This window comes from Paralichthys olivaceus, chromosome 6, assembly GCF_024713975.1.
Source record: "Paralichthys olivaceus isolate ysfri-2021 chromosome 6, ASM2471397v2, whole genome shotgun sequence".
Classification (NCBI taxonomy): Eukaryota; Metazoa; Chordata; class Actinopteri; order Pleuronectiformes; family Paralichthyidae; genus Paralichthys; species Paralichthys olivaceus.
In genome coordinates, this window is record NC_091098.1 from 14,510,401 (window position 1) to 14,530,954 (window position 20,554).

The 20,554-nt window shown below is 39.1% G+C and overlaps 2 protein-coding genes across 5 annotated transcripts; one reads left to right on the top strand and one right to left on the bottom strand.

Annotated features, from left to right (window-relative positions):
- Positions 1 to 264: 264 nt before the first annotated feature.
- LOC109630536 (DEF6 guanine nucleotide exchange factor) lies at positions 265 to 9,530 on the bottom strand. 2 transcript variants are annotated; one of them, XM_020088793.2, is made up of 12 exons: positions 9,297 to 9,522; positions 7,601 to 7,741; positions 7,329 to 7,514; positions 6,250 to 6,477; positions 6,009 to 6,155; positions 4,312 to 4,374; positions 4,074 to 4,182; positions 3,704 to 4,002; positions 3,452 to 3,618; positions 2,868 to 3,066; positions 2,651 to 2,741; positions 265 to 2,380 (listed from the first exon to the last, which is right to left on the bottom strand). In XM_020088793.2, the coding sequence occupies exons 1-12, from the start codon at positions 9,390 to 9,392 to the stop codon at positions 2,184 to 2,186; spliced, it is 1,923 nt and encodes a 640-aa protein (XP_019944352.1). In that variant the 5' UTR covers positions 9,393 to 9,522; the 3' UTR covers positions 265 to 2,183. The 2 variants fall into 2 exon arrangements, with proteins under 2 accessions (XP_019944352.1, XP_019944353.1); XM_020088794.2 differs by lacking the exon at positions 4,312 to 4,374 and having other exon boundaries at positions 9,297 to 9,530.
- Positions 9,531 to 10,807: 1,277 nt separating this feature from the next.
- On the top strand, positions 10,808 to 18,569 carry troap (trophinin associated protein). Of its 3 annotated transcripts, XM_020088717.2 has the most exons (15): positions 10,835 to 10,987; positions 11,389 to 11,481; positions 12,700 to 12,937; positions 13,028 to 13,150; positions 13,394 to 13,523; positions 13,934 to 14,046; positions 14,223 to 14,274; positions 14,672 to 14,817; positions 14,927 to 14,981; positions 15,087 to 15,166; positions 15,272 to 15,358; positions 16,050 to 16,145; positions 16,254 to 16,557; positions 17,115 to 17,317; positions 18,003 to 18,569. In XM_020088717.2, the coding sequence occupies exons 2-15, from the start codon at positions 11,420 to 11,422 to the stop codon at positions 18,075 to 18,077; spliced, it is 1,764 nt and encodes a 587-aa protein (XP_019944276.2). In that variant the 5' UTR covers positions 10,835 to 10,987; positions 11,389 to 11,419; the 3' UTR covers positions 18,078 to 18,569. The 3 variants fall into 3 exon arrangements, with proteins under 3 accessions (XP_069383578.1, XP_019944276.2, XP_019944274.2); XM_069527477.1 differs by having other exon boundaries at positions 10,808 to 10,987; positions 13,028 to 13,523; XM_020088715.2 differs by lacking the exon at positions 10,835 to 10,987 and adding an exon at positions 11,115 to 11,254 and having other exon boundaries at positions 13,028 to 13,523.
- The last annotated feature ends 1,985 nt before the right edge of the window (positions 18,570 to 20,554 follow it).

Consider the following 20,554-nt stretch of genomic DNA (forward strand, 5'->3'; position numbering starts at 1 on the left):
TTTATTGTAGTATTTATTCATACTTATTTTTCTCCTACTTGCTTGCCCCTCATATATTTATCTTTACTTATCATCATTCAGCTTTGTTGTCCTTGTCAATGTTCAGTAGTATCTTGCTGGACATTGTTATTGATACTGTGTGTGAGTACACTGAGATGTTCTTTGTGTGTGCAAATATACAGACTATGTCAATACAGCTGATTGTGATTCTGAAGTACGAGGCCGACCACTGACAGAAGGAAAAATCTGCTCCATGCTCACATGCAGCTTCAATTTATGTTTATTTATTTAAAACACACAATTTTTAACATGCGCACTCACGTCCAACATAAATGTGCCTGATTTAGTCACGTAGGCTGGTTTTCATCTGCAGTTCCTGACAGGTTACTGGTAAAAAATTACAAATAACATACAGAGGCATGTATAAAAACATAGAAGTGCAGCCTCAGTGAGCCAAGCCTGCCAAGTGTAAACCATGGGAATGAGTCGTGGTAAGTAGAGTCATCTGTAATTAGATTTTTATATCAGACTGACATATCTCAGCATAAATCAGCACTCTCAACATTATGTCATTACTGGGGGAAGTTTTCACTGAGAGTTTAACAACGTTACTGAACATTACATCATGAATCAGAGGCCACTTCAATCTAATGTGGACCAGTATTGCAGCCCTGACAAAACATCTGTCTTTACCAAGTTTACAATGTTTCCCTTTTATTTATGTGGTCAGTAATGTGTACATTTACATTGATGTTCATTACATTGTTGTTAAATTTGGTCTTGCATTTTACAAAATTAAAGTGAGTTTAGATGTAATAATTAAACAACTACTACTACTACTAGTACTAATAATAATAATATAGCTTTTTTATACAGCACCTTTCTTAGCAATGTTACAAAGTGCTTAACTAGAAGAAATACAATTATATTATAAAAATATAAAATTAAAAACAAGACAAGGCAGTACAAATTAATAAAAACAAAACCACATTAAAACAGTATAAACAAATGAAGTAAATGCAAGTTAAACATTCACTGAAACTTTCAGAAGGAGAAACATTGAGAAAAGAAGGGTCATCCACCGATATCCCTAGTTTACACTCTGAGATAAGACTCAGTCTTTTTCTCTTGACAGTAGTATAGCTGTATATCTATATAGCTTCCTTACATTTGTGTTTTTATAATTAATTTTTATTTACTGGCTAATACCTATTTCTCTTTGTGAAACTTTAAAAAATTTAATGAATATAACGTTTTTTAAGAAAGTGATTATCTTGAATAAGAAAAATAAAGATTGATAATACTGAGAGATATAGAACAATACTGCTTTTTAAAAAAAAAGGTATGGCTAATAACCATCCTTCCAGTCTATATGCAGTTTGTGCTGTCTGTCAGGGGATGTCTCTGTTCTCTCGTATGTGTTTCACCATTTAGAGGCGACACGTTAGTCAGTGATGACACATTTCAACTGAATCAATGACGACTCAAATTCAAAGTAAAGCAGATATGCGGTTTGCTCATTCAGAATTATAGGCTTCAAATATTTCCACAGTGTTTCTTTGAAACTGATGTAATGACTGTTCGATGATTCATACAATCCCTTAACAATACTTCATTTATTTCATGTCATTTCTTGTAATGTATGCAATGTCATGAAAGTGATTTTTTACAGTGTATTGAGTTGCACGTCACACATCATTAAATCAAGGGAAGATCACAGCAGAAATCTGGTTATGGCATTAATTCACTCTTTTATTTACACTTATGTTAAAACAGTTGAAGCAGGAAGTTCAACTAGAGTTTCTCTCTTCCCCCCTCTTTCTTTCTCTTTCCTGTTTTATGAGGAGCGATACTTATTGACTGAAACTCATAATATTGAGCCAACGTTTCACTAATATAAGGAAAAGCGTCAAAAAGGCGAACCAAACCACACAGGTCGCATTAGATGAGTTGTGAGTGTTGCAAAATTTAACGTCTCACTAAAATGTTTGAAGCAATGAAATGAGGTCAGTAAATTTGACATTTAATTGTAGTTCTCTAAATTCGGTTTTAAGTGTAAATGTCTCAAAGTTTTCATATGTTATATATTATATTAGACAACCCTCAGCCTCTTGCCCCTCTTTCAGAAACCCTCACAGTGTGACCAGATGTGAGCTGAGCAGCCTCTCTCTGATTCATGTTTTTCAAGGGATGTCCATGTCTCCATTAGAGGTATGGGAGTGGCGTTTTTCTAGATCACACCCAGCTCTGTTGTCAACGTTTTCTTTGCTCTCTTCGTCCTGACCTTCTGAATCCGATCTCCTTCTGAGACGCAGCCCGGGATCTCTCTGCGTCGGGATCTGGAATGCTGAGAAAGAGCTTCCTAACGACGGCCTTTTCTCTAAAAACAAGGAGAGTGACAGCGAAACATGTTAGAAAAGCTTTACAGAGGAAAAATGAAATCAGATGTAAGTCTGTGACTTGGCAAGTGGCAAGAAAATGGCTGCTCTCTATCCCCCTTTCACAACTCTATCCTACCCACCCTATCAATAATGGCGATAGTGCCCAATAGTACAGGAGGGCATAAAATCTAAAAATAACACATTTTGTCCCTTGTGAGACAGAGAAAGACAGTAGAATATTCACAAACAAATGCAGATGGGACACGTACCTCCTGGTCCGATTGGCCGCATCAGTCTGTTCATCTGGACATTCCAGTGTTTGACGTTGGTGCTCGCCTGGCGAAGTTTCCTCTGTGCAGCCTGTTGGAAAAAAAACTCTGTTTCATAAGAGCAAGCTGACATCTCCTCCAAGAAATAAGCTAAAAGAGATAAATGTAGTTCTTCTTATTACCAGGCAATCAGCGAGGTTTCTGTTTTTTCGCTTACCACTACATCCTGGTCAACCCTGTGCCGGTTGGCGCGGACCTCTTCCAGCTGCCTCTGCGCCTCCTCCAGTGCTTGAGATTTGGCCTCCATTTCCTGCCTGAGCTCCTGCTTCTCCCTCTGCGTCTTCAGAATGTACTCCTCCTGTTCCTCCTGCAGGTTCATCAGTGCCTTCATTTTATCCTCCTCCTCAGCCAGTAATCTGGACACAACAGAACAAGACATATTTTCAAGAATTTATAATTGACACCAAGCTGTTTAATATATTAATATAATGTTTCAGGCAGAGTGAGAGAAGATGCACAGGACCTGGTGTTTGGCAGATTTATGGGATACATTTCTCAGAGTGATAAACAGCAACATATCAGATCTGACTGATGACAACATTTAACAACTTCCTCTATTAACATCTCAACTTCCTCATGACCACAAATGAACATGCATTTTTTAAGCTGAGCTGAAGATCCAATATCTGCACACTTGACTTCCTACTGACAGCTCATACCTCATTGTTTTCAAGCTCGAAACCTAAACATGTGACTTCTTATCGTGCTGTGAAAGTGTTTGGCATGACAGCTTCACTCTACCCTGCTTGAGCATAGCGGAAGGCCTCCTCATCCAGCCTGGCCTTGATCTCCTGCTGCAGCGCCTCTTCCAAACGCTTCTGCATCTCCTCCAGCTCCACGATTCTCTTCCTCTGCCTCTCGGCCTCCTCCTCTTTCAGAGCCATCTCTGCCTGCATACTGACCCGGGCCTTGAGACAAAGAAAGATGACTATTCACATATTTCTTCATCTGAATTCAAATTCTTTAATTGTCCTTCTTTGCCCCCACACTCACCTCCTCAGCCTCTCGCAGCTGGACCTCCAGGGCCTGCTGGAGCTGCTCATGCTGCTGGCGCCTTCTCTGCTCGTCCTGCTCCAGGAGGGCCTGAGCCTGCTTTTGCGCCTCCTTCAGAAGTTCCAGCTCCTCCAGCTTACGCTCCCGTTCCTCCTGCAGGGCCCGTAGCCTCTGCAGCTCCTCCTCTTTAGACTGTTGTCTCCTCTCACGCTGCTCACGCTGTTCGCGCCTTTTCAGCTTCAGGTCTTTGTGGAGGGACTTTTTCCCTTCCACATGCAGCCTGATAGCTGTTTGAATGGCTGCAGAGGAAATAAAGTTTAATGTCATCATATCAAAGGTGGATCAGTGATTTATATCAGTGTCCTCCGACCTGTAGTCCACTCCTGTCTCTGTTTGGTGTCTGAGGCACTCATCTCATAAGTCTTGGAGAGGGTTTTAAGACAAAACATGCACCTCTTCCCATCTCTGTCCGGCAGCACCTGTTCAACAAGGAAAACAGTCACTGTATCAATAAATATCGTGTGATCATGTATTGATTTTTCTTTTTTACATTTTTGTGACCATTTCTTACAAAAACAGTGGTGAAGAGAAAAAAACTGTCAACTCACTGGGAAAAGGAGGTTTTTGATCCATTTTGAACGACCAAACAATATTTGATCATCGTCTACTTCCTATAATAAAGCATGATTTTAGATGATTCTTTGATTTCCCTCAGAGTAAAACATGTAGTGTGTAGCAGTGTGTGGTAAACAGGCAGAACCTAACCAGATGTTTGTTGTCAGTACTCAGTGTTGTGCCATGTGGCACTGATGGGCCAATAATTGACTTATGTGTTCACATCAAAAGCAGCAATGAGCAACCACACTAAAAAAGCTCTGAGATATGTGAGGAAACTATAACCTGCCTGGTCAGAATACATTCAGTTTTTCACTTCTGGGCTGATCTTTGGGTTATGATACCTAATATGGGAGGAGATATCAAGAGACTGTAGGAAAGTTACTGGGGTGGAGGAGTGTTCAGAAGGGGGATGTTTCACTTTGTCAAAGACAGAAGGGTCGAAGTCATCATATGAGCATTTCAGAAGTTTTTGCTTTTCAGACAAAAGTGAAACATGAACTTGTTCCCTCCACATCTCAGTAATTTTGATACTGACTCCTCATAACTGATGGAACATGTGTCCAGGTTGTGTTTTATTTTGTGTTTTTGATTTAAGTCATGAAGACATAAACATTTCTGAAAATTCACAGGAAAAAACAATGATGAGGTCATACAGTATATAGGGAAGTCAATACATGATCTGTTTGACATCTTTCTGATTCATCTTGCAACCTCTTGGAGGAGTCCCCACCCCCAGGTTGGCAACTGCTGTCTTAAAGGAAATGGATTATACTGATATTCAGGTGATTAGAGTTATGACTTGAAAATGCTCTTTCTCTCTTACTCTCCTCATACCATCTGTTGCTGCAGCTCCTCTTTTCAGCCTCTGTCTGAAATGCTTGGTTTTAGCTCCTGTGTCTTTAAGGCCCCTCCTCCTCCTTATAAAGCCCACTCCGCTCTGATTGAGCGTGTGACAGAGTTTCTAGTGTGTGTAGAAAATGTCAGCCTTTCTTCTCACTCTACCTGACTCTGTTAGTGGGCGTGCTGGACTAGCTGTTAGACGTGCATACTAACGAGAAGTTTCATGTGCAATGTTTTCTGTGGGGGAAGAAGAGCTATTTTTGTTTGACATTGGACTTTTAAACATGTGAAAAAATTCCATAGCAGGCAAGAGGAAACTGAAAAGGCAGAATATATCTCCTTTAAAGAATATATTTTTGACCCAACCCTTTAAAACAAACGATTTTTACTTAAACTGTGCAACTTTGTCGCAATACAGCTTTTACTCAACATGTAACTGCATCCCATGCATAATTATTTGTGCTATTTTGTAACATCTGCTGACACAACAAATGTCGGTAGACCACTGTCTACAGATATTCCTTCAGGCATTCTTGACTTCTCAAATTTTCTTTTCATTGTCTGTGATTTCGCTGTGTCATCACTGCACTGCAGTCTCATGTCGTTTTATGGGAAATGGCGTTTACCTTTCAACTTACCAAGACAATGGGATTTATCAATATAGGAACAAAGGTGAGTTAAGCTTAAGAACATGTCTTGTTCATGAATTTAGAATTTAAATTTCTAAATAACAAATTTAAGCGAAAACTTAAGAAGATTTTGATGAATGAGTCCCATTATTAAAAGCTAAAGGCCCCTCTAGTGTTAAGTGTCAAGCTTTGAGAGATGATCATCCCCAGCTGCTTACCTCAACACAGCAGTTCCCATCCAATGCGATGTTGCCCTGGCAGTCCTTGCGGTCCTCCCCGGTGTAGTAGGACAAGCTGCTTGGCCTTAAGGTGAACCAGCGCTCCTTCCAGTTTCTCCTCAGCTGACCTTTTTTCCACAGATAACCCTGCATGTCCAAACCAACACACACTGTTACCGCCACAGAGACGTGCCCATCAGGAACCAAAACACAATCTTCCTGTGGTAGATGGGTCACTTACCTCTTTGAGGACATCGCCAACTATTTCTCTATACGCTTCCTCTATTGCCATGCTGATTATGCTCTTGTCAATTCCTCTAGTAATTTTTCCTGAGTTCATCATCTCAAGAAAAACCCAAACAGTAATGCCACTCTGCTGCACGGAGTCCTGGGAGAAGAAGTCCTCTAATTCAACACAGTTAAACTCAATACTCATGGCCATGCACACTTTCTTGAGGAGGTACTCCACCTGAGGAGGAGAAGAAACCAAAAGTCTTGAAACTGAAAATCAAAATGACTCAATTGAATTATCTGTGTTTGTTACATTATACTCAAGGGAAGATGTAACTAAAGATAATATCTGTTTTACTATAATCAGATTCCTCTTTGTGACACTAAATTTGAATGAATCTCATGTAATGGATTTTTATTCACTTTACTATATTTATCTATATTTGTAGAGCTTTTCACAATAAATCCCAATAAAACCACTTTATGAGGCCCATCAAATATCTCATTCAACAATGTAATCTTTTCTATAAGGTACATTTCATTCATTTGTTTCTCCGATAAACTATAGTTACACTCCTTACATCACTGTGGTACATGTCACACCACAGTTTTCTCTGTACAAGGGTCAGCGTGTGAAGCGAAAATAAAACTGGATAATGTTTTCCTAAACCCAGCATGATAGAAACAACTCTGCCCTTGAAATTTAGGGCTGTCTTTTGACAGCAGCTGCGAAAAACACTCGACAGGAAACCAGACAGAGTTTGCAACTCTGAATCTAGCCCACACTGCTGCACAGAAAAAATAGTGTTCCATGATGGCAAGAAACAAGGTTTCAGTCTGGGTGCACTTACAGTCCAACAACATTTCTAGGCCGTTGTTGCTGACTCCAGTCTTACAGTCAACAACAGTCCACAGCAAGTCGGAACATTCATGTGACTAAATTTAGAAACAAGCAGCAACTCTGACTTTAAGATGTGCCATAATAATAATACTATATAAGCAGATATCAGATTAGCTTTGTGATTCTAACCCCAATGAGTGCTCTTGAAGAAATTCTTTTAGATCTAAATATATCCTAGTTGAACCTACCTCATCAGGAACCATAACCAGAGGGTACTTGTCCTCAGACAGAAAGTTAAAAAGACACCAAAGTTGAAAAGCATCCCTCTCTGGCAGAACTGTTGTGCTGTTTTTGTCCGTCTGGTAGTTTTTCTTTGCCGTAAGAGTCCAACAGAGCTCGTCTACATTCTCCTTATTAAAAGATCCTTCCACAACCTAAAACAACAAAATGCGGAGACATTGTCTTTGACTACAGAGCATTAAAATTAAAATGAGAAAAAAACATGTGGGGGTGTCATTACCTTATCCAGAATGTATTTGTTGAGATAAGGCATATAACCCTGACTGGACACAGGACCATCATCATCATCTCTGAAGTGTTCCTCCAAAGCAACAGGATCATGTGGGATACACAAGACTGTGCACAGGTTGTGGGACAAAACCTGAGGAATCACAAAGTACAGGACACACGTATTTAAAACAGTTGCAGTGAGATACTGAATGTAAAACACAGGCAACTGAAATTGTTTGGCAAAACAGCAGATTTCATCTTCATTTTTATTGAGCTGAAGTTTTGAATTGTCTACTGGATCATACTTTACATAATAAACAGCAATGTTTTCACATGAATTAGTTTCACAAAATATGAAAGAAAGTTGTTCGAATAAGCAAAATATTGAAAGAAACAGCATTGAAACATTTTCAAGTAGAATATTTAAAACCCTTAAAGTCCCTCAGCCAGTTGAAGTACTTGTATAGGTTAGTGCCGCTCAAAGATGTTTACAGCTGAATAATATTGAGAGACTTTTGTTCAGAAATATAGAACGATATAAAGAAATGTGACAAGAAAAAGCACTGCAAGTAAACAAGTAGTACCTTTCAGTGATTACATACAGTATATTGTGTAAAGTAATACTTCTACTCAAACTAGTTTGTTAAAAGATATTTTATCAAATAAATCCACGCTTTTGCTTTTACTGCAACTATGTGTGTAAAGTGTGTAACATCCTCAGATATCTGATGCATTTTATCAGACAACCAGTCTTCGTGTGTTGAGACATAACCACATCCTGTCTTTCGTCTCCTGTGCACTACAACATCTGTCAGTTTTAAGGACACGGCATGCAAACCGTTTGCTCGCAAGCATGCAGTATGTTTTAAGAACATGGTGCCTGTTCACAGGCTGCCTGCATGAGGGGGATAAGCCCAGTCATGAGGCTGACTTACTGCTAGCTAGGGGTGGCAGGCCGCACATCGCAGGAACATGGAGGTGGCTAGAAATGGAGTCTGGCCCACACCAAGACCAAGTGACATAACAATGAGATCAACAAAAATACAGCTGCCTCATTGAAGCCCTGTGGCAAGAGACAGCAATCACCAACATGTTTCCACTTTGTCCTTGCTCTCACTGTAACAATGTGCGTTTGACGTACACAGACTCATGTTGTGAACGTACTCTATTCAACAGGCTGTTCTCTGGGCAGGTCCAGTGTCAGAGGACCCTTTGCACAACAAGCTGGTACATCGAGGCCCAGTGCGAGCACAGCTTGGAGATGAGGGCTCCTATTCATATACAAACTGAGAGCAAACTGTTACTCTCGTGCTCCTGCCAGACAGAGATGCATATTGTGCCCTCTGTCAGCAGTGACAGCATTTTACTAGAAATATAGGGAACAAATTTGTTCCTTGTTGAACAGAATGTGGTTCAAAGGGTTTGTTTCACACAGGAAATGTTGTTGATAAATAACAATTATTACAAAATAATTATTTCCTATAGCATCAAATACAACAAAGACTAAATCACAAATGCATTTGTGACATTTAGTTTGCTGAGCACTTCAAATATCTTCACTTCATCTTCCTCTGAGTGAGCCCACATGACGGCGTATTGATTGAGGGAGGAAATGAGGCAGCGGAATGAAAAGGTTAGTGGCTTCTCAGGTTAGAAAGTAAAGATGGCTAAAGTCCCATCGTCCAGGTAGAGGACCCTCCACTCACCTTCAGCTGAGACTTGGACACCTTACCGCTCTTCTCCAGATCTAGAGCTGTGAAGCCATACCAAATGGACTTGAGCAGCTCAGACCGCAGATCCATTTCTGCAGCAGTGTTACTTTCTGGTTTCCTCCTCTTGGTCTCTTCTTCTTCCCTCTGCTGTTGACACAGGGCCTCTGGGTGACAGCCAGACACCCACACTGTGTTGCTGCTGTCAGCCAGGCATGGGCTTTTACCAGTCTGCTGGCAGCGACACCTGCTGGACGACCACAGTTACGGACAGAGTGGGAGTGTCTTATTGTTCATTGCATTCTCTGATCCTGACCTCCAGCAGTGGAGGCACAAATACCACTTCATGAAAAGGCCCCATTACAAGTTAGTGTGTTGCAATCAAAGTTTTATCCCCCAGAACATTTCTTTTAAACTATATCAATGTAGATAACACTGAAATAATTAACTGATAAATAGGTTAGTCAGGTTACAGTTTTAGCAAAATTTAAAATTTCAACATACAAACACCCTATATTGTGCAGTCTCCACTGTGATGTGTTGTATATACTGATTTTTATTTCACTGTACATATATAACCCAATTTTGACTGTGATTGAAAAAAACTATTGAGATTAAAGCATCACTTAAACTGTGTTTATTTTATTTTTTTAGCAGCTAGAATTTGATTGCTTTGAATATTGTTGGTCACATATTTAGTCAAATCTCAAAGGAACACTAACATGTAACTGTAAATAAATAAATTTGTCAAATAATCATTGTGAAGTCTATGAGCGTATAGTAGCAACATAGCATTCACTCAAGTGCTGCATGAGTAAATGTACTTTTCACCTGTGCTGCCTTCAAGGACAAGTGATGCTGTCAACTTTGCATGTAACTGTTCTGTCGAGACCTGACCGACCAAAAAGTTAAGAATGGTTATTTTTGTTATTATTTAGCGATGTTAATGTTTTTCGATTGGTTGGTTTCTCTCGTTTGTTTACTTTAACTTTGACTGTTTATTGACTGATTATCCATGACCTTTTGAGCTAGTTTACTGATATGAGCTCTACAAACTAGTGTTTCTGTTATTTAGATTTAACTGTGGTGTTAACAACAATTGTTTAAAAATAAACTACAAAGATATATGTGCTACCGTCCAGTAGTTTGTTTTCTCTGATATCTCACATGTTGTTGGGAGATTTGAATAAACAGTGTTAAATGGGTAACAAATCCCCATCTACATGAGTAAATAATAAAAAGTTATATAATGGTTGAACTGTGATGATTCAATTCATCCACTGGAATTAAGTTCGATTCTGTTCTATTTACACGTGGTGGGGGTCTAGGGTGGGTGGGGGGGGGGGGGGGCGAAACAAACAAAAAGTTACTTTGTAAAACTTTCGCGTCGTTGCCATGGAGCTGTTTGTGAGAATCGGATGCTCATTGGTCAGCGACGCTGCGATAACATCAATGCGCGCAGCCATTGGTCGACACGGCTTCCTGCTTCCACCAATGGCGGAGCGCGCTTTTTACAAACTGCCGCGAGTCCAGGAAGTTGACAGCCCTCCTCCGTGAGAAAGAACCGAACAAGGGATCTTTAAATTCCAACAAAACGCCCGGAAAACCAAAACATTTGGATTTCACTTGATCAGAGACTTCACTGGACGACCAGAAGGAAGTGACGGCGGCCATTTTGTATTTTTAAAGTACGTAAAATATGTAGTATACGGTTTTAGACGTTTAGGTAGCTTGTGTTACCGACGACAGACTCAATGTATCCCTTCAGTTAAAGCTACTTTCTCTTGTTTAGGTCGCTAGCAACACTTTGGTTTGTACTGTGTTCAGGCTCTGCTCCTACCAGTTCAGTGCTTCATCTGTTAGACAAACACATTTCATTATTCGAAGCCTAGTTAGATTCATGTTTTCACAGGGTCGGCCATGGTGGGACTTGCTTTCTCTCACTAAGTGAAATGGTGAATCTTTGGAATGTAGTCTGTGGATCATTTATTTTCCAGATGCATGTTTTCGTCTCCTCTCTTCTGTATGAGTCTGTGTGGTGCATCATGCCTGGTTGCTCAATTTGGTTTTTCCTTTCTTGCTCCTCTAGTTCTTCATCACCACCCTCTTCCTTCATCATCATGGATTCCCCTTCAGTCCTCCGGCAGCAAAGTCAGAACAAAATCCACAGTGACTTTCTGAGGTAAGTCAGTTTATATATACACACACACACACACATTTCTTACGTTTTCTTTTCTCGTTTCACTTTCTGCCTGGGCACTGAATAGTTTTTTAGTTCAGATGGAAATTATGTTTGTGGCATGTGTAAAAGACTGTCAAGTTCCAAAGCTGATAATGAACCTCCTGTCAGATTTGTAATCTTGTTTACTTATTTATTTTTGTTCCTGAATAATTCTAAATGTTTGTCTGTTTCCGAAAATATGTATTTATTTTTGTTCATTGTGTTCAACCATTTGGCTTCACTTCCTAAAAAAAACGTTCGATGGAACAAGTAATTTTACTCATGTAGAATCTCCAGCTCTACCACATCATAGAGGGGTTCTATTGAAGTCAGATCTGCTGATTGACGAGGCCTTGGACGTTCACTGAACTCATTGTAGTGTTCCTTCAGTGTGAAACTTTTGCTTTGTGACATGGTGTATGATCCCGCTGTAAGTAGCCATAACAAGATGGTAAAATTGCACTGTATTATTAAGTGTGTCCAGAAAAACCTTCCGCACACATTACACTACCTCCAGCAACCAGGACTGCTGACACAAGGCAGGTTGGATCCACGGACTCATGCTGCCACATTATGATCCTGCCATCTACAGCCTCAGCAGAAATCCAGATGAATCAGACCAGGCTATGTTTTCCCGTCTACAAATGTCCAGATTTCACAGGATCAGATCTCTGTTCTATGTTTACTGGAGTGGAACCTGATGTGGTCCTCTGTTGTTGTAGACCATTCACCATAACGTTCGACGTGTGGTGTATTCTGACATGCTTTACTGCTCACACAGTTGTAACATCCTGAATTACTATAGTCCTTCTGGTCATTCTCTTCTGACCTCTCATCATCGAGGACCTTCTGTTCACAGAAGCACTTTACAGTACAGTTTTACACTCACACACACACACACACACACACACACACACACACACACACACACACACACACACATTAATAGAGTGCATCTATGTGCAGCACTTTTATCTATGACATGTATTCCTCATTCTGATAATTGATGAATGATTGATTGCAACATTAACTGAATCTGCATTATTTTATACATTCTGCTGCTCCCATATGATCAGTCAGTTGGATAATTGCGTTAATGTGCAAGTTTTTCTAATAAAGTGTCAGTGAGAGTAGTTTCATCTATTATCTCACCATTTATTGTTTTTTTTCCCCAAACAGAATGAAGAATGAACATAACAAAATCCTAGTGAACCAGAAACCTTCCAAACCTGTGTCTGCACCTCATCTTTCTAAACAAGACAATGAGAACAAAGATCCAGGACGTTCAGACACGGGCAGAAAGGCAGCTGTGCGACCAGCTGTAAGCAGATTACCAGTGCTCGCTAAGTCTCTTCATCTTCAGACTCCAATTGACTTCAGACAATCACACTGTAGATGGGAGGAGAAACCTCTGGCTGTAAGTGATTTAGTCCTGTTCCACGGATTTAAGTGCTTTTATTTAATCTGACAATTGTTCTGTTCTTAAGATTTTGTCATTTCACTTCAGGGCAAAGCTAAGAAGAAAAAGCCGTGCACCAGGCCTGTGCCTTTTAACCTGTCGCAGCCAAAGAGTTCAACAACCAGCGAAAACCCACAGCCCGGTGCTCATGCTGTCCAACCTGAAATCAATGTAGGCAAAGTCCGTCTCAGGACCCAAAACATAAATTCAAAACCTACTAAACATTCAAGTATGTCAAGCATCCATGTGGATTCAACACATAAGTCTCATGGAAAGGCTACAGATAAAATATCCCACCTGTCAGGACAGTCCCAGCCTCCTAGCACTTTCAAGACTTCAGCCACTTTGTCCAATCCTCGATCAGCCTTTCATAATAACGCTCTGCATCAGAACAGTGCTGATCCTTGTGCACAGTCTGCTCTTAGTGCAGAGACCTGTTTGGAAAACATGAACCGGCTCAGCCTCAAAGATCCAACCAAGTCATCATATGCTGCCCAGAACACGCAGCTGACCACACAGGTGAAATCTTCAAAGAGTTCAACTGGTAAGTGAGGACGCTGCTTTTGAGCTTCTTTCTTCTGTTTTGAGCAGAATCACTGAAAACATTTTACATTTCCAGCTGTGAAATTATATTTGTCTTTATTTGGTGTGGTGTACACAATATTTCTAAATTTGTGTGCTTACATTATTTTTCCCTACTTTACTTTAACTGTACTTTATCCAGTTGTATATTGCTGTAACAGCTGAAATTCTCCAGGTAGATAAATGGATCTCACCTGTACAATAACAGCTTCGTAGCTTATTATTAATTTGATTGCTAGAAATATTATTGATCTCATGATTGCCTGCTCTCTATTTTAGTTGTTACTTTTGTGAGATTTCTACTTGTTTTGTTCTTGTAAACAGTTGTGAACATTGTTTCTAAGGTTGATTTCCTATGTGTTGATAATAAAGGGGAGAACTTTCAGCCAGACCACGCAGCTTTCCTCAGTATCCTCCGGAATGAGGGCGTAAGCACCACAGCTCTGGGATCTGCAACTCCACAGTCCAAACAATATAACTGTCTGGTGAGGTGGTTTGATGATACAGTGTCTTTTGGACCCAACCCTTTTACTGAAGAGTGTCATTGAGATGTTTGTTTTGTTTCAACAGTGATTTAAGTTCAACAGTTTTTAAAATCATCAATTTCCAGAATAAGTCCAATAATGATGTGTGTATCTACTGATGATTCCCTTGTTTGCAGCCTCTGCGAGTGTCTATCATGAAGAGTCGATCAAAAGCTGCAGCAACCACAGGTTAGCACCAGACGGAGAAACACAATATGTAATTTAGTTTAGTATGTGAAAGGTAAAGACAATTACATTGGAAGAAAAATGTCTTACTATTCTTTATTATTTTGTTTGTTTCAAATAAGCACCGAATTGCAAAGTAATCATAGTTAATTTATTTTCAATTACAATTCAACATTTCAAGAAATACATTGGATAGCTTTCTTCCTGAGATTTACTTGAGATGTTTGATGCCACCTGTCTGTATGGTAAATGAACCAGAAGCCAGTAAGCTTAGCTTAGCATAAGCAGAGTAACAATATAAATACATTTTAAAATATGAAACTAGTATTAGTAAATTTAAAAATGGTTCAGCATTACTTTGTAGTTATACTAATGCTCTGCATGTGTGCTCTTCTTACAGGATTAGAAAAGTTGGTGCAGTTTTCCCCCGACACCGCCGCTCTGCAAAGTATCCTCCAGAACCAGGGGGTGAATGCTGGAGGGCTCGTAGGTGCCACGCCTGGAAAGTCTGTCTGTCCATCAGGCCGAGGCACTTCCATCTACACAGTACGACTCATTTCTTACCTCTGCTCTTCTTCCTTATTATTTTATTTGTAGTAGGTTTTTTAATTCTATTTCTACGTTGCTTTTGAAACAGTCTCATTTTCTTTCCTAGGCTCAGAGAGTACCAATTAGGAAAAATCTCACAGAGGCGACTGGTGGACCAGTGGGTAAGTCGCAGCTGTATTTTCTTTTGTTCTTCTATGAAACCGAATGCTCCCTTATCTCTTTGTCCTTTTCATCCTGATGTGACTCAGTTGTTTTGTCCTCAACAGTTGCACTCAAAGAGACTCCCCAGAGGAAATGGACTCCACAGAGAATCCGCGACACCCGTCATCAGCCCATATCAGCTATGGTCAGCATTCATTTATTGTATGGGCATATTCTGTCTTTTTGACATTTTGAGATTTGAGATTTTTAGTTTTTTTAATCTTTATATCATAATGCTGCTGTTTTTTAGAAATGGCATTTATCCACACAGCAGTCACCATATACCAACACCCCAGGTCTGAGGAGTTGCAAAACCAACCTTCAACCACACCCGGAGGTGAGCATTCTGTCAAATTACGATATGTGTTGGTACATTTACAGAGATCTGGGCTGAAAGTTTCAGTGTGTAGAATTTAGTGACATCTAGTGGAGAAGTTGCATGATACAGCTGAAAACCCCTCACCTCACCTTCCCCTTCCAAACATGAGAGAGAACCTTTAGTAGCCTTATGGTATTCATAAAGGTTTTTAGTTTGTCCAGTCTGGACTACTGTAAAAAAACATGGCGGCCTCCGTAGAGAGGACCTGCTCCAGATGTAACTATAAAGTAATTAAATATAAAGGGTCCGTTCTCAGGTATAGAAAACAATAATTCATACAATTTAGAAGAAACACACTAGTGAAAACATCACTAGGATTATTTTATATTCAATTTCTGCCAATGATTCCTTTGACCTAAATCTTACACACTGGACCTTTAACAAGAGCATTGTCAAATGGGAAAACAAAACAAAACTTTATGGTCAAATAAAAGGCACAGTCAGAGTATGACAAAATTCTTGAAGGGACTTTTAATTTTTTTCTTTTAATTTAAGGCTTCTCCATCACAGTTTTGACCACTTTTTCTATTAAATATTTCAATGATGATGATTTCAAAACAAAAACTATATATATTAACCAAAAACGAACAAACTGTATTGCATGTTACATTTGCTCTGGATCTCATATGACTTCACTGTTTGTCGGCAGGAGATCGTGCAGAGATTGTTTGACGATCAAGAGGAGCAGAACACTGACAAAGATCCTGAGACACAAACAGAGCAGCTCCCAGTTCAAGCTTTAAGCGTATGAAATCCAAAACTAATGCCCACACATGAATCCAAATTGAATCAAGTTCTTAGTTTTGTTATGGATTATTATTTATTTGTTTTGTTTCCTCCCCCACTTCTCTAGACTAAACCCCACTGTGAAGAAAAGGGAGAGTCAAGCAGAACTAACAGCAGTGAGGATGACGAGGAGCAGAGGGTGGCAGGTGTAAAGCTGTTCCTCCAAGCACCACAAAGAGAGTCTGTCATTTTTTTCTCAACATGCAAAAAGCTGGTCAGAGCTCCACTCTTTGAGAAGAGCTCATCTGATCAGGATCAGCATGTTCCGGTTTCATCAGAACAGAGAAATGTGCTGCCGCTGCATGAAGTCACGTCATCTGTGTCAGAACCAACCTGTCAGATCAACGCGTCTGTTCAGAGTCTGCGCAGAGGTAACACTGACGTATCACATTACCATAATAATCACTGTGTCTCATAGTGTTTAACATCAAATCCTCATAATTTTCATACTCCTGTACTGGCTTGAATACAAGACAACTTATATTCCCGTAAATTAAACTTGGTAGCCTTAATGTTTCTTGGATAGTGGGAGTAACTGTAACATGTAACATACAAAAATTGTTGTATTTACATTATACTTTAATGGGAATTTTTTATCTTTAAATTTTAGGAGTGAAATTGCAAAATGAAGACTGTTAAACTTTGAAAAACGATATTTCATGGAAGCTGTACGAGCAGAACTACTCAGTGTTTTCCTTCTCTCTCTTTTTTGTCTTGGAAAATATTCCATTTAACACAGAATATTGGTTATCATCTTAATTTCATGGATGTCATATATTTAGATCAATAAGGTGTCTTTTTTTCTTCTCATTTGTACAATATTTCGTCACAATTTTATGTATTTAATATGTCGTCTGTCTTCTGTGAGCATCAGCTTTAACTGGTTATGTTATGTTCAAACTGTTAAAAGTGACTTTTTCTGTCACAGACCTTATTGCTCAGAAGACTCACAATCTGAGTCCTGTGGTGGCGTTGCTGCGGAAGCGTCTTCCTCCTCTGGAGGAGCTGCGTATGGATGAGGAGGTGGCCACCTACACCTCAGTGTCTGTCCCCGCTGCTCCCGGGTTTGTTCCCCCTCGACCTCGCTGTAGAAACCCACTGGCCTCCGTCCTGCACTTTGAAGAGTCCTCTGTGAGTACACCGCTGATAGTGAAGTGTGACTGGTGCTGTCTAAAGCAGTTTGACTTATATCACTCACCTTAATACCTATTTCAATGAAATTAACCTCTTGTTAGCTATTTGTTGTACAATTCACTTTGGTCATTTTAGTGTATGTCAGAAAAAAATCTTTAATCACCAGAGTTACAAATATTTTCACACCACAAACAGATTCAACTGTAGGTATAACATAGTGACAGTCTGCTAGTTAGAGCACCACCACTAGTGTGTTGTGAGGGTGGTGCTTTCATGTTACATAGACTGAATAAAAATATAGAAATGACATTGCACCAAAAGTAAAGTAAAAACCTCTTGATCGTCCCCTGGTGGCTGGCTGGTTATTAACCCTGCCTCCTCCATGTTGCATGGGACACTTTTAAATCTAAGCTAAGCTAAAATAATAATAACGTCTTACAGGTAGTTGTATATTTATTATCAGTGATGAGAGGGGTTATCAATGCTCTCTGTAACTTAGCATGAAAGAAAATGCACATATTTTCTAAAAGCTATTCCTTTAATTCACGGGACAATATGATACAGCACAGCACAGCGTTGTATTACAGCCGCACAAGTTGTCTCATTTATTATGTCATTGACATACTTCTCACTTCTCTGAAACATTAAACCTATACTGACATATTTTCAATTTGTTTTCCAGAGATTTGTCCCAATTGGCTTTGATCTCCCCTCTGGTTCTTCTTCTCCACACGGCTCTGCACAACAGGAGAGATGATTTGCACTACAACTACAGTATTTGTTTTTTACTGAGAAAATCCAGAGATGTTAAGCTGAAACTAATGTACTGACGAGACTTTGTTTAATGGAGATGATGTTTGTCCAACACTGATGCACGCCAGCCTTAATACAGGTCCAAAGAATGCTGCTGGTGTCATTTTTTTGAAACCACAAATCTTTTTTTCTTAAAAATTGTATTATTACTTTCAATAGATGATTTCTAAAAGAGGTTATATCTGTACAATGACAGATCTTTCATACTGGAGTGTTTATGACATGAACAACTGAATGTTGGAAAAAGTAAATGTTATAAAAGGTCAATGAAGGCACTGGACCTCATTAGTGTTATAGATGTAGATTACTTATAGATTTGTGTTTCAGAGTATTTTCAGAGAATTGATTTTCAAATAATGGTTTGTTATTTGGATTTTTTAATGAGGACTGAATATTAAAGTTCTTATTGTACAGTGTAATAAATGTATATATGTCACTGGAGAGCCTTGTGTCATTTTGGGGATTTCCAACCTCAGTAGTTTAAAGGGACAGTCCACTAATCTTGTTTTTGTAAACTGAGTCATACTGTCAATTATACGATTACTCATTTGGTTAAAATGCACAAATATTTTCTTGTTCAAACCGCTCAACTATCACGAGTTGCTGCTCCTCTATTTGAACTGTTTTAATGAATAATGTGACCTTGAGCTCTCAGAGGGAATGACTGTCACTATTTTTCACCAGGACCTTATGAAATTAATTTTGTTTAATTGCAGCCGAATAATAATATGACCTAGAAACACAACTCTACAACAAATGGGCTCAACGTAAAAGAAAAGTTCACGTCAATCACTGTTTGATTAATCAGTGTAAACAGAAATGTTGTCACCTTCAGTTTTATCCAGTCTGTAATCCAGCTCTGCTTGTACGTCCCTCAACTTTTTGCAGCACAAAGCTAAATTTCTGCACCATGTCTAATTATCATTGCAACAACCACAACCAGTTTCTTATCAGAACTTTATTCTTCTTAAATGCTGTTGCCGCTCATGTGAACTCCTTAGCAACAAAGTGGATAAGATGTCCCACGTTGTCCTACATTCCCCACGTCTGGGCCAATTTATTGTGGACACGTTACCAAGTGCACATATCAGCATCATGTGAAGGTCATGTAACATCGTATCATGTAAGGAAATAAGACACTATACAGACATACACACTGTACAGTACATGTGTAATACACCCTGCTGCAGAATCAGCATTTCATTTGGGCAGGGAAATGTCAAACGTTCATGAGACCGAAGAGACAAACTCACTAAACTTATGTTGTGTGTCAAACTTAATATAAAAAGTAGGAGGAGCTGGAATGATTTTCAGAAGAACGTCACAATCACGTCTTTCTGGCTTTTATAATTATGACAAAATGAAAAAGAATAAAGGAAGTAGTCTGATAAACTGCACCAGATTGTACAGACCTAGATTTCAACACCTTAAATATGTCTGGGGTGTTTTAACATCAAGATCCACCATGACTGCTTGTTGCTTCGTTTGCAGGATTACGCAAGAACCATTAAACCCATTTCTAGCAAACTTGGTGGAGGAATGGGTTAATGGACACATCCAGGAAGATCTGTCTTTATGTTTTATGAGAATTAAATGAAATTTTTTTTTTAGTTGACTCTGTTTATTTTAGCCTTATTCCAGAGTAATTTAGGTTTAGCATAAAAAAATTATAAGACAAAATACAGAAGAAAAATCTAGCAATACAATAATCACACTTGACACACGTGACAATCATGTGTAGGATTATTCAGCATTGGTGGAGATATGCCTGGACCCCATTCTAATCTTGCATGTTGAGGAATGTGATTTTCTTTTTTTAACAGGGGTGTACATTGAGGTAGAGACCTCAGTTACAATGTAGCCGAGTACAAAAATAAAATGAAATATTCTCTGACACCAAGGAAACACAAATAAGAAACAGTCAGATCTGCCAATCAATAGCAAAAACAAGTCTTTGGAACCAATACATCAACTTTGATTTGAAGCAAATTTACCAATTAACAAATGAATCATCTAAAATAAGAACAGCTGGAGGTGAAATAAAGTGACATCAAAAACTTGTTGCTGGATTCCATGTTGCAGGTGCATGATGACAAAAGCAGGATTTGCGATCTCAGTAAAAACTGTTGGCACCTCAGTATAATCCAGTCATCTGCCCCTTTAGGCAGATTCACACCCAAATTAAAATGACTTAACATTTATCCCCCAATGCATTTAACACAAATCAGTTTAGTACTGTTTGTCTAATTCTGCTGACAAACACAGGAACACATAAACTACTTAGCAGAGGTAATTAAATAAAAGGAAAAAGACATTCATATCAAACAAGGAAAAAAATGTATCATTATTATCATTATTTTGTTTCTATCATTTTATAAATGACACATTCAGGCTTGTTCTTTTTTCAGAACTTTTAAGATG